Raw genomic sequence first — 13,797 nt, 5'->3', positions numbered from 1 at the left:
TCATTCATTCCTCTGGCAAATATTAATTGATGAGTGGGACATGAAATTAAGTGCTGGGTTACATTCTAGCCAGAGGACAGGTAATAAACTTGTGCGTGTGTGTGTGTGTGTGTGTGTGTATACACTTGTGTATATATACGTATATATATAAATGGCTAGTGTATATATATATATATACTAATAGCCGTTCCCAAGGAGAGAAATCACCATGAGGAACATTGGTGGTTGCTATTTTGTATGGGGTGATGGGGAGGGTGGCTTTTGAGCAGAGACCTGAAGGAAGGAAGGGGCCATGTTATATATGTATCTAGGGCAATGTTTCTCAAATGTCTGGAGACATTTTTGGTTGTCAGAACCTCGGATGTGTTGCTAGCATCTATTGGGTAGAGGCAAGGGGTGCTACAAAATATCCTACTGTGCGTAAGAATAAAGAATTACCTGGTCTGAAGTGACAACTGTGCCGCAGTCCAGAAACCCTACTGTAGGGGAAGAGAAGGATAGCAGCGACAGAGGAAACAGCAACCACAAAAGCAGAAGGAACCACAGTGAGTGCATCCCTAAGATGGGGCAGGCTGGCAAGTTTGAAGAGCAGCAAGTTGCCTGTATCCCTGGAGAGGAGTGAGCAAAGGGGAGAGCGGCAGAAGATGAGAGCGAGTGAGCACGGGATGAGATCAGGTAGAATTTGGTAGAACATCACAAAGACTTTGGCTTTTGTCTCACTGAAATGGGAGGCTATTTAAAGGACCTGAGCAGAAGAGTGACCTGCCCTGATGGCCTTCTGGCTGCTGAATTGAGTGTATATCACGGGAGACATGAGTGGTGGCCCAGATTATCACAGTAACCCAGGTGAAAGACAATGATGGTTTGGGCCGGAGGCGCGTGCTGCGGGTGGCTTGATGTTACCAGATTCTGGGCATATTTTGAAGGTAGAGTTAATACTACATATGTAGAGTTTAGAGAAAGAAAGGGGCAAAGTGTAAGCACGGTATTTAGACCAAACAGGAAAGGTTGGTATTTATCGAGATGGGATAGTCTACAGGTTTGGGAGGCAGAGAGAATCAAGGTTTTTTGTTTTGTTTTGTTTTTTGTTTTTTTGTTTTTTTTAATGTGTTAAATTTGTGCTGCCTGTTTGACATCTCCATAGCTAAACTGAGTTGGGTTGGTATATATATATATATGTGTGTGTGTATATATATATGTGTGTGTGTGTGTGTGTGTGTGTATATATATATATATATATATATACACACAGTATACTCATATATACGGTATACATTTGAGTATGGGACTTAAGGGAGACATCTGCCCTGGAGATGCAATTTGAGAGTCATCAGCATCTAGATGGCAGGTCAAGTCAAGAGACAGAAGGAGACCATCAGGAGAGTCAGTGTCGGTGAAGAAGAGTCCCAAAGACAATAACCTTCGTAGAGCGAGTTCAAGAGAGAGTGAGAGGGAAGGAATTGATGAACTGAAAGTATAGGGAACTTTTTGGAGGTAGTTTTCTCTAAAAGGCACAGAGAAATTGGTGGTAGCTAGAAGGAGAGGCAAGGCCAAAAGACGTGGTGGGGTTTGGGGGTGGGAGGTGAATAGCAGATTCATATTAATGTATAGCAGGGAATGATCCAGTGGATAGGAGAAGTTGATGGCACAGGAGGCAGAGGGCCAGGTTCCTCTGGTGCAAGGTAAGTAATGCACAGGAAGGCTTCTTCTCAGGACCATGCATAGTTCAACCATGGTAAGTAGAGAGAAAAGCCATCAACTAAGGTGACATCTTGATATTAAATGACATAAAGCCTCTGAAGAGTGAGAAAGTTTACTTTGTAGTTTGGATGTTCCTAGAACCTTTCTGAAGGAAGATTTGCTTTGAAGAGGTTATATATCAGGCAATGAGTTTAATTCATTTTATATTTCGCTTTTTGTATGTTCCAAGTTCACTTTGCTTATTACCTGCCAGGATTTCAACACAAAGTTTAAGGTCCATTTTTCTTGCAGTTTTTTAGATGAGAAATAAAATATTGCCCATTCTGACTATCTGAAGAACACCTAATTTGAAGTTCTCTTTTCCCAAAGTAACCTTTTCTTTTTCTTTTCCTCTTAATTTCAGGAACAAACTCTAGCCCTCAGGAAAGAAGGGATTGGAGTTGTTTTGGATTCTGAACTGCCTCATTTGATTGGCATCGATGATGACCTTTTGAGTACTGGAATCATCTTATATCATTTAAAGGTAGAAACTGATTAAGTGGAACATTCTAATTTTGTTTCCAGTTTCTCCATTAGACACTAACTAGGTTTATTATAATATTCTATGGTCATGAACACAACTAAATTAAATTAAAGAATATACAACAAATCCTTGAGCCCTTTGGGAATTTTCAGCAGCTCATTGGGATTCTTTGGTATTTAAAGTTCCCTTGTTATCTAAAGTTAAATGATGAGCCATTGATTTGCCCTCTATTCTGTAGGATTAGTAAGAGGGAGGTAAGAAACAAAAAGGCACACAGACTGAAGGAGAAAAGTTGTAAACAACTGGGGGGATTTTGTTGTATGTACAGTTTCCTGGTCCCTGGTGTTAATTATAAAACTGTGCTTCTCACCTGCATTATTGGGCTTGGTTCCAAGCAGGCAGTTCATCTTGGGAGTACAGAATTCCACATCAGTGTTATTGGATGCCTCTGTAACCTTGACTTTAGTGCCCTCTCTCTGACCCATAACTTAACAATGAGAATGCTACTGCATTTGTGTTTTGCAGACTTACATAAACTATATCTTTAGACACAAATAATCTCTTGGCCCCTGGAGAACCTCCCCAGAAAGGATCAGGAACATCAGTGATATTCCTGTCATGAGCAAAGTATTTAACACTGTCAAAGCAGGGCCTCACCATTGCTGTACATTAAACCTTTCCAGACCACTGGGGCTTTTTTACAGAGCCTTGGGGAGCTCTCAATGCATTGAAGCTGTGGCCTGCCAGGATGTTGTTCATCCCACTGGCCACTATGTTGTTTGGGCTTCAATGAAAAATGAAGAAACAAGCTATTCCTTCTCTTCTTACTAATACATTTTGCTTGGGTTTTCTTCCCAGGAAGGTCAGACATATGTTGGTAGAGACGATGCTTCCACGGAGCAAGATATTGGTGAGCATATTTATCAGTGATCTGTTCCCAATGATTTTTTAAGGTTGTATTCAAGGGAGAACTTTTTTGAATGACTGACATTGAAGTAATTATAGAAAATTAAATTATTTTTCAAGTACAGTGTTGGTCAGTATGTATGTATGTATATATATGTGTGTATATATATTTTTGTAATTTAGAATACAACTCAAATGAGTAATGCAGAACAACTAATTTGGTGAATAAAGTGGGCCAATAAACCCTTTCTCCCACCCTACATTCCATTCCTTGTCAGGTCTTTGAGGAATACAGTTACTTAAATCACTCTACATTGTCTCACAATGGAACGATGATTGATGGAAATATACCAACAGACACAGATAAAAGATATAGGTCTTTTGAAGGGGAGGGTTATAGGCACTTGTCTTCACAAAGATGACAACAGAAAGTAGGAGAAAACGCAGCATACACACATGTGGAAGCGTGGCTTTTTAGGTTTCCTGAAAGTCTTCACAAGACACGCAAATAATCAGTGACTTAGCCTACACAGATGAGGTCCTTACAGGCTTTAAGAGCATAACTTAGGCAACTGGTGGTGGTGGTGGTGGTGGGTGTGTATATGTGTGTGGCAAGATAGGGATTGGCAGGGGAAGAATTATATTGTCTCAGCTGCTTTTAGAATTGCTGGCAATGAACCTGCTTGCCAAGTGTAAGCTATTAATGGAGCCAATCCTAGTATGTTCCTACATGTATTAGGTTGGTGCAACAGTAATGGCAAAAACCACAGTTACTTTTGCACCAACCTAATATTTACTATTTATTGTGAGACTGAGAGAGATAAAAACCATTTTCTAGAAGTCCCCAGATTCACCTATTTTTGGGTAGAATTAGGCATCAGGCCTCTTCTTCTAATTGTTAAATTATGTGTTTGATCTTTGGGGTAGCTATAAATGCTGGTAAGAACACACGTTTTCTGTGATCAGAGATCAGTAGTGCAATTTTGTAGAGACAGTGGAAACTAGTTGGCTTGTACTCCCAAGACGCTAGCCAAGAACTGTGCCTAAAATCATGTAGGCTTATTTGACAGGTGTTCATATCTGTGTTTGACCATTCTTCAAACAAGAATCTAGGAGAGTTATACATGAATAGATAAACTTTAGCAGCTGCATGCCCTGAGAGGTCTCAGAATTGACACAGGCTCAGGCAACAGGCATCTCAGTATGGCTTCTGAAGGCCTCTTGGGCTTCTCAAGATTCGTGTCATGCCAAGTTCACCTTGGGTTTCTGCTCCTGGAGTGCAGTGTCTGTCAGTGCAGAGGTCTCAGTAAGTCCTCGACCCATGGAGCACTTTTGCTTTTATTCTCTGTGGCCTCTGGGTGGCTGATGGAGGAAATTTATTCAGTATTAAACAGGGCAACTCCATGGTATTCAGTTAAAACAAGTTACTCGACTGTTTTCTCCCCAAAGATGAAATGAGTTAACATCCCAGAACTGATTTTCTTACACAGGTAATGTCCAGACCCCTTGAAGAACATTCTAAGGATCTTCCAGTCCTATCAGTGAACGTCATGAGCTCCTGAAGTTCGGTTTTTCTCACTAAACATAAATGTTCACTTCATGATACTTATGTGGAAAAGGAAGAGTATTCAAAAGGAAAATAAATAAATTGATAGATACATAGCTGGGAATCATTGCAGTAGAAAAGGGGGAAAAATTCTTTCTACTTTGTTTTTCCACTTTAGTTCTTCATGGCCTTGACTTGGAGAGTGAGCATTGCATCTTTGAAAATATCGGGGGGACAGTGACTCTGATACCCCTGAGTGGGTCCCAGTGCTCTGTGAATGGTGTTCAGATCGTGGAGGCCACACATCTAAATCAAGGTATCTGGTTTTAATTTTCACAGGTCTTTGTATATATTGTTTGAGAAAACAAGTTGGCTAGGCAATGGGGGAACATGTGCATCTTAGAATTAATTATTGATTAGGTATAAAAAGGGTGAGACTGTTTGCTTCAATAGGCTGTTTCTCTTCTGTTTGGCTGGAGGGCTTATTTTATAATACCCATTGTCTTGTTTAATTAAATATGAACATATATAGAATTATCTTAAAAGTTGTTGTTATGGAGATGAGATGTTAAAGGATTTTTTTAAGTTAAAAAGTACCCCTCAAATGCAAAACCTTAACACAATGGTTTCTTTTAATAATTTTATTTCTATTATTTATATTCATCTTAATAGATATAATTGTAACATACATAGAGGATTTGGTATCATGTCTATTTTTTTGTTTTGAAATAACTTCAATATCATAGACAAGCTGCAAGAATAGTACCAAGAACTTTTAAATTTCAAAATTATTGGAAAGTAAATAGTGCCCTGCCGTCCTTGAATACTTCATTGTGTATTTCCTTTAAACACTGACATCTACATTAGGACACTAACACTGATACATTTCTACCATCGGATCCTCAGACCTCATTCAAGTCTTGCCATTTGTCCCAGCAGTGTTCTTTGTGGGTCCCATATTTAGTCCTATTTCCTGTATGGCATTTGGTTGTTACCTCTCTCTCTTCTCTTTCAGACTGGAACTTTTCCTTGGCCTTTCCTAGACTTTTATGACTTTGGCAGTTTTGAAAACAGTAGGTCAGATATGTTGTAGAATGTCCCTCTACATAAGTGTAGGATTCACCTGTTGATATGGTTTGGCTCTGTGTCCCCACCCAAAGAGAGACTTTTCTGACTTTGGCAGTTTTGAAAATAGTAGGTCAGATATGTTGTAGAATGTCCCTCTACATAAATGTAGGATTCATCTGTTGATATGTTTTGGCTCTGTGTCCCCACCCAAATCTCATGTTGAATTGTAATTCCCAATATTGGAGGAGGGGCCTGGTGGGAGGTGATTGGATCATGTGGGTGGATTTCCCCCTTGCTGTTCTCGTGATAGTGAGTGAGTTCTTGTGAGATCTGATGATTTAAAAGTGTGTGGCATTTCCCTCCTGCCCCCTCTCCTGTCTCCATGAGAAGACATGCCTTGCTTCCCCTTTGCCTTCTGCCATGACTGTAAGTTTCCTGAGGCCTCCCAGTCATGCTGCCTGGTAAGCCTGTGGAAGTGGGAGTCAGTTAAACCTCTTTTCTCCATAAATTACATAGTCTCAGGTATTCTTTATAGAAGTGTGAGAGTTGACTATGTTCCCTTATGATTAGACTAATATGCATTTTTGGCAAGAATATCAGAGAAATGATGCTGTTTTTCTCATATCTCATTACACGATTTCCATTTGTCCCATGACTGATGATGTTCACTTTGATCATCCAACTAAGGTGCAGCTGCCAGGCCTCCCCACTGGGGAGTTACTCTTTTCTTCTTTGTTATTAGTAAGTATGTGGGAAAGTACTATGAGATTGAAGGTACTTTGATATTGTAAATTTTCCATTCCATTATGGAATATTACCACTTTCACCCACTGGTTTTAGGAATCCATTCTTTTTTCTTTTTGGCTGAATTAATTATTATTATGATGGTTGCCAAATGGTGATTAAAAAAGAATGCATCATTCTTTCTACACTTATTAATTGGATTTTCATTGTAAGAACTTTCTCTTCTTGTCATTTATCTATTTAAAGGGTCACACAGCTTGCGATTTTATTTACTAGGTTTTGGTCTGTTTTTTATCATTATTTATTTCAATATCAAATTGTCCTATATTTTGGCCACTGTGAGTTTCTTCAAGCTGGCTTTCGTGTCCTGTCCTCACTGTTCTGTAAACACTTCGTTACTTTCTGACACAAGATATTCCAGACTTATCTTGTACTTTCCTCAAACTAACCAATTCTCCAAGGAGCCATGGTTCCTTTTAGTACAGAATGGTATTTAGCAACCAGGTGTGTTCATTGCTACTGGAGTGTCACTGCTTCCATATGCTTTCTGTGAACAGAGCTAGGAAAACGTGTGTGTGTTTGTGTACAACCTTTACAACTGTACTTCTATATCTGTTTATATTGGTATTGTGAAATATCTGTATTTCAGTACCTATATTGCTAACAAGGAGTTTATACCAATACACTAATACTTCTAATCCCAACCCAATACCATAGGGTTAATTGTAGTTTTCTCACTTATTCCTAGCTCCTTTTTCTGACAGTGATGAACCTGGCTTCCATTGTGTAACCCATATACTGTTATTCCTGCCGCCTCCTCACACTGGGACCCTCCTCTTCTTGCTCAGACCACAAGCATGGCTATGCTTGGCTGTCACGGTCCTCACCCTTCCACAGTGCAGAAACTTTTCTCAGCCCATGCCATTTGCCTCCACTCTCATGCTGATGCCTACTTTGCTTTTGCCTGCCTAATAGTTTTTGGGCTGAACTATGTAAGAATGAGGGAAAGAAAGACATTGGCATGTTTAAGCCCCGTTTTGTATGTTATACGTAGTCTTTATAATTACAGTTTTTAATGGTTGCACACTGTGTAATTGAGTCTGTTGTGACATAGGAATTGGAGAGATGGGGGCTGGAAAGCATGTAGTTTATTCAGGGTTAGCCAAGTTTGTAAGCAGAAGTCAGTTGCAGGAAGGTACCTCAGAAATGAAGGAAACATAGCATGGACCAGGGACATTATGCTTTTGGAGGAGGTGCATAATGTCCGTCAAAGATGCTCTAACATCAGCTGCGATGGAGCGCCAACCTGGGTACCCATCCACATCCATCCACCCACCCATTCATCTCTCCATCTATGTTTTCAATTTTATAAAGGTAAGTTGAGCAGGGGAAATATCTGAGTACCCTGGAGCTGGCCAGGAAGATCAAAGGTCAGCAATTGTAGATGACCAGCCCAAAGCAGTGAGCACTCAGTGATCCCTCAGTGATTATTACAAATGCAGCATTTCCTGCTTTTTTGCAGTGGGACAAGGGCTCTAGCAATGTAGAATGGAGGGGCAGGTTATTTCCAGGCAGCAGTATTAGTCATGGTGGGAGGCTGTCTCTGCCTTTAGCCCAGGAAGTGACCATAATTGGTTGGCAGACGAGAGGTCACCATGTAGGGCTCTTCGGTGGCAGTCCCTGCTTGGGAACTCACAGGCTCTAGTGCTGACAGCAGGAGTAATGGGAAGATACACAGTTAAAACGCGATTCACTGACAACCCCTTCAGTGAATCCTGTATGTGGAGTCTAGACTGTAGTCACATCACGTGTCTGTTCTCTGTGGGAACCTCAGATAGAGGTCCTGCTGCTGTTCCTCCAGGCAGCAGAGGCTGGTACAGGCTGGTACAGAGTTATGATGACAGACTCTCTCGTTTTCCCAGGGAGAGAGGAACGTACACATTAGAGATCCATGTACTGGCTGCATCTCCTTCAGTTAGGTCAGAAGGAAGTAACCTTGTTATAATCACTTTGTTTATTGTTACAGGATTTTTACAAGAGGCTTGTACTGGTTTTCAAAATCATTATTAATACATGAGTAGAACAAGGTCACTGTTGCCTCCCAGAATCGTGGGAAGTAAAACATGTGTTTTCCCCTGATTGAGTGTGCACACCATATAACATAACTCCTTGTAACTGCTTTCTCATATTTGATTTAGTTATTGTGTCACTCTTGTAGTATTTTCTATTTAAATGTAATTTTGTTACTTTTAAAATGAACTTCTCATGTGCTTTAATCTGTTGTTCTTTGTGTTTTCTCTGGTAATTTTAAAACTCTGCCACAGAACTAGTCAACATTTGTTTTTATTTTCCTTGTGATTTAATTATTTTATTTTTCAGGATTTTTTTGAAATATTTGTTTAATACACCTGGGGTTCATTGGTTTATAAAGTGTAGCTCCAACTTTTTTCTTCCTCATATTGGTATGCCATTTATTATAACCTTTCCCTGCTTATGCCCACCTCCCTTTTCAAGAAACTTGCTTTACCTAAAATGAAAACACATACAGCATTATATCTATTTCTTGGCCCTCATGTTGTTCCAGTACTCCATGTTTTCACTTTTGAAGCAGTATCACACAGTTTTGATGTTTATTATTTTATAATATGTTTTCATCTCTATTTTCATTGGAGTGTCTTTTTACTATGTGTGCTTATTAACTTTTTAAAGAAATTTTTTCTTTAAATATTAGGATAGTTTTGTTGTGCTAAAATATAATTTGAGGAGTTAGATTCTAATTTTGTTTGATTTATTTGCATTTGGAAAAATATGTTTCCATCTTGGAACTTAATGTATACATTTGTTGAACTGTGTTCATTTATGTATACAAATTCCAAACACATTATAGTTGTATAGAAATGAGATTACTTTGGGGGAATTATTTAGTATAAGTAGTTCTTAAATCACAAATAGCCCCCAAACATCCATACTGGCTGCTGGATCCACCTGGCTTTGTTGCCCCCCACCTTTGAACTATTTTGGAATAGTTCTCTGCCACAGTCACTCTTCTCTGGAGCTCCTGGAGCTCCCACCACCCACAGCCCTGGCCACTTGATGCTGAGTAGATTACATTGACCAGCAATGTTCCTGCCGTGTTATAGGTAAAATAGTCTCTTGTGGATTTGCTGAGAAGCTAGCATGTAATGCTTTTTCTGTGAGAAAATCAGTACTGAATTCCAAACACCAAAAAGACAAAAGGAACTTTTAGAGCGCACACACGGACACTGTCTAGAACTTAAAATTTAATTTTGGGGTTATCCTTCTACCTTCCCCACCGCCTTAAGGAAAGCTTATTTGCTTGTTTAGTTAGTTAGAAGAAATTGTTTATATAGTGATGATTACCTCTCTAATTGTCTTGTGAATTGAGGCATGGTATATAAATAATGTATCTCCCACGCAGTATTTTTATTAAGTGGTTTTTGATCTTAAACTTTTACCTAAACTGAGAGTTCATTTAAATAATATGCCTATTCTGGTTAATGATTCAGGTTAGGAACTAAATTTTTTATCTTCATATTGAAGATACGACTTTTCCTCGGAAAGTACTGGTACTAATTGGCATTGAAGGTTAATTGTCGGAATTGTCTTTCCCTGTGGGATGTTCTTAATTGTTTTATTAGCATGGTGCCATGATCTTCAGATCTGATGGGCTTGAGTTCCTCTGGCATTCTGCTGTGCTACTGAACAGCTTTCTCAGTATCACTCTTAATGAAATTAACATAAAAATACTATGTTTGAAGGTGTTAAAACGCTGTGCAGTGAAAGTAAATGTCATTAGCATGTCTTAGGGCAGTAAAATGCGAGATGACTTTGTTTCAAGGCATTGTACAAAAAAGCAAGATGATAACTTTTCTTTTAATTACACATACTTTAAGACCAAAAGATCTCATTAAAGAAAAAAAGTCTATAGTCCTTCAGAAATTAAGGATTAGAATTCTTTACTTAACTTTTCGTGATGTTTGTAGATTATTAAAATGGGAAATGGAACATGTTTTTAAAACACAAAATGATGTGATGTAGTGTTTCTGGTTATGAAAATATGTAGTAAAAATAAAAGAGTCATGAATGAGACAGATACATTCTTATATCAGAATAGTGTTTACCCACTGAAGAAGAAGGAGGGAGTTATATCAGGTGGAGCTGCAAAAGGATTTTCAACTGTATCTGTAAGAAAACAAAAAGCTAAAGGAAAAAAAACAGCATATGAACGTCATTAAAATATAATAAATTGGGAACAGCATTAAATATAGTAGCATTTTTATTCTTTGAAATCTATCTTGGCTTTTACCCATAAAACAGTTTTTAAGTACATTTTTTAGCACACTTCTGCATAGTTCTGCCTTCACTTAGTTAATTTCTACAAAGTCAAATTTGAATTAACAGATGGCAGCCAAGTCTCTTGGAAGTGGGTCTTAGGTAGCTATATGCTTACCATATTGGATCAGCCCTTCATCCCCTAGCCCTCACCCATGACCCCTGTCCAAAAATAATTACAGCAGACCATTCATTATCATTCGTGCTCGAATTCATGCATTATTTCTCTGAAACTTAAATAATTATAACTTAATGTGTGTGCTATTTCATCTCGTTAGCTCTCTAAGCCAGGTTAGGTCATACCTGCAGCCCTAGGATCCTAAAGTCCAGGTAATCCTGGTTTCCCACATTTGCTGTCCTCATCCCAGTTTCTGGTTAATTGGAGTGGTTATTGGCCTAGGACCCTTCCTGACTCATTGTGTCTTGGTCCTCAGAATGGACCTCACTGTATTTGGCCCATTGATTAGATCAAAAAACAAACAAACAAACAAACCTTTTGAGGCAGACCCAAGCAGCATTTTCCTTTTATAGAAGTAAAAGATGTCAAGAAGAGAGACTGCGGCTGCATGGTAACTCAAGTCACAATGATTCCTAGCCATATTAACTCCACAATTGACTGGGTTCCTGGTCTACCTTACACTACCAGCAGCTTCCTACCTTTCCACTACCCCTTTCCAGTTTATTGCTGATATTTGGTATTCAGATGTCTCTTTTTATTAGTAAATTTCTGTTCATTTGTAAATGTGTTATTTAGGCTGTCCCATTAAAAAACACTGGTAGTAATTACCACTTCCTTATCTAAATTACTTACCATACATGTGAATGCCAACTAATTGGAGATTTATCTAAATTTAGCAGATTGTCAACATTGAGGGCAAATTCTATTTCTGTATCAGTTAACTGCCTCACTTATGTCAGATTGCATAAACTGTTTCCCCACCTTCAACCATAGGAAATGTTTTCATCTGTTAGTGTCTTCACTCAAAAGAAAAGGCTTTGCTGCTACTGTGAGCATTAATTGTGATGACATATATAATGTTTGTTGCTGGAAGTTTTTCTCCTCTTTTTTCAGTTCTTCCAGAAATAGTGATGGGATATGTAACATTATATCTAACATGCTCTTCAATTGGTGTATTCTCCAAAGCTTAGTTCTCCTCATTCCATACTGTGATTCTATAGGATGATTCCAAAGAAAGAAGAGCCAGTTCTTCAAGAAAGTGTGAATTTTACCAAGAAGAAAATGTGAATTTGATCATAATACTAGTCCACAAAACTTGAGCTCTTCTTGGTAGTGGCTTAGACCTTAGATTTTTTTCTTTTTTCTGTTTTATATACTTAATATGAAATGATACAACAGTCAGATGCATTGTAATTGAAACAGTATTTCAGCATTTGTCCTATTACTGCTAGGAGCTATTCTCTCTTATTTTAATTATTATTTTTTCTTTTGACTGTAATATGTTATTTTAAAGCTGATAGTTGTTAAATGCAATTAATTTTTCCATTCACATAAGTGGACTCCTTTGGTCTTACTTGTTTGTCAGATCCATTGACTATTCATCTCTTCTTTTAGAAGTGCTACAGAATTGGCATCTGGGAGATTTATACTTGGGCACATTTGAATGTGTTATGCTTGAGTGCCAAAATATATTTTCATCTATTCAAGTACTCAGAGGGAACAGATGATTGTCTGCAGAGTGGAGCTGAGGAGACTTTGATAAAATTTTCATCTGCTGGAGGGCTGCTGTGAGTTGTTCGCTGACAAATTAAAAAAGAATTTTAGTGGAACTAGAAAGGGAAATAGATCTCCCAGTGGTTTAGCCAAGGTATCCAGTTAACAGAGGAGACCTTTTATGTGTCAGCAGGTATCAGTGTCTGTGCCTTCACTGACTCACCTGCACTTGACCCTAAGCATTCATCATATGTCTTCCTCAGATTAGAGACCTGCAAATATGACATCTGTCACTTGTATATGGGCTGATTCAACAGCTGTTTTTCAATGTCAAAGCCCTAACTCTTCTTAAAAGACTATACCTAAAGCTAGTGGTCCTCAAAGTATGTCATCAACATCAGCATTACCTGAGAACTTGTTAGATATGCAAATTCCCAGGCTCCACCCTAGACCTACTGAACCAGCAAATCTAGGGATCAGGCCCTGCAATCGGGTTTTTTATGTCTGTGATTCTGATGCACATGTCAACTGAAGAATGACAAGGTTTGTAAATTTGGAAAGGAGAGCTTTATTTTTTATAAGGCCTGCAGGGTGGCCATTCTGACAGGCTGGGAAGTGTAGCCTCCAGCTGGAAGCCAGAAGCAGACACATTGAGGGAGGGGGAAAGGGAACAGGAATTTATGCTGAGCTGGGTGGCTGAATGTGCATGTTTAATAAGCTATAGGAGAAGTCATGAATATTTATGAGTGGAGAAACATGAGCATGCACAATTGAGCTTATGCCTCTACATGAGTTGCGTGAACAAAAACTGGCAGGGTTAGCCTGATGCAAGGATAGAGTTTTTGGTCCTCTGATGTCAAGAGTTGAAGCAGAGGACATGGAAACATTCACTGTGCACCCTGTAGATTGGCCAGAACCACTCCATGGTCGATGGTTTCTTATCAGGAGGCAATGCTGGTCCATTGTGTGGAAACTACAGAAGGTAGGGGCAGTGACAGTTGGTTGAAATCAGCAGTGAAACAAGTCTTTCCAATGGGCTGGTTTCTGTTGAACCTTGAGGAATGAAAGCCGTGGCAGTTAGCAAAGGAGGGAGTATAAGAAAGCATGTCCTACCTCCAGGAACTCGATTTCCAAGGTTTCTCTGGGGTCCCCATGGCCAAGAGGGGGTCTGTTCAGTCAGTTTGATGGCTTAGAATTTGACTTCTCATGTGTTTGAATATGAGAACAAGTGGCCAAAGCTAATTATACTGGAGTTAGTTTCTTGGTGCACCAGACTTCTGCACA

General features: G+C 39.0%; 1 protein-coding gene across 6 annotated transcripts in view; it reads left to right on the top strand.

Annotated features, from left to right (window-relative positions):
* Positions 1–13,797, top strand: part of KIF16B (kinesin family member 16B) — a 302,297-nt gene that overhangs the window by 139,962 nt on the left and 148,538 nt on the right. For all 6 annotated transcript variants that reach the window (XM_055373559.2, XM_019017553.4, XM_019017552.3 and 3 more), the window contains exons 13-15: positions 2,105–2,224; positions 3,083–3,134; positions 4,855–4,992. In XM_055373559.2, coding sequence (XP_055229534.2) covers positions 2,105–2,224; positions 3,083–3,134; positions 4,855–4,992 — 310 coding nt within the window. The remainder of the gene's footprint in view (positions 1–2,104; positions 2,225–3,082; positions 3,135–4,854; positions 4,993–13,797) is intronic.

This window comes from Gorilla gorilla, chromosome 21 (assembly GCF_029281585.2).
Source record: "Gorilla gorilla gorilla isolate KB3781 chromosome 21, NHGRI_mGorGor1-v2.1_pri, whole genome shotgun sequence".
NCBI classification, from domain to species: domain Eukaryota; kingdom Metazoa; phylum Chordata; class Mammalia; order Primates; family Hominidae; genus Gorilla; species Gorilla gorilla.
Note: the sequence above shows the minus strand (reverse complement) of the source record. Positions and strands in the feature narration are given on the sequence as shown.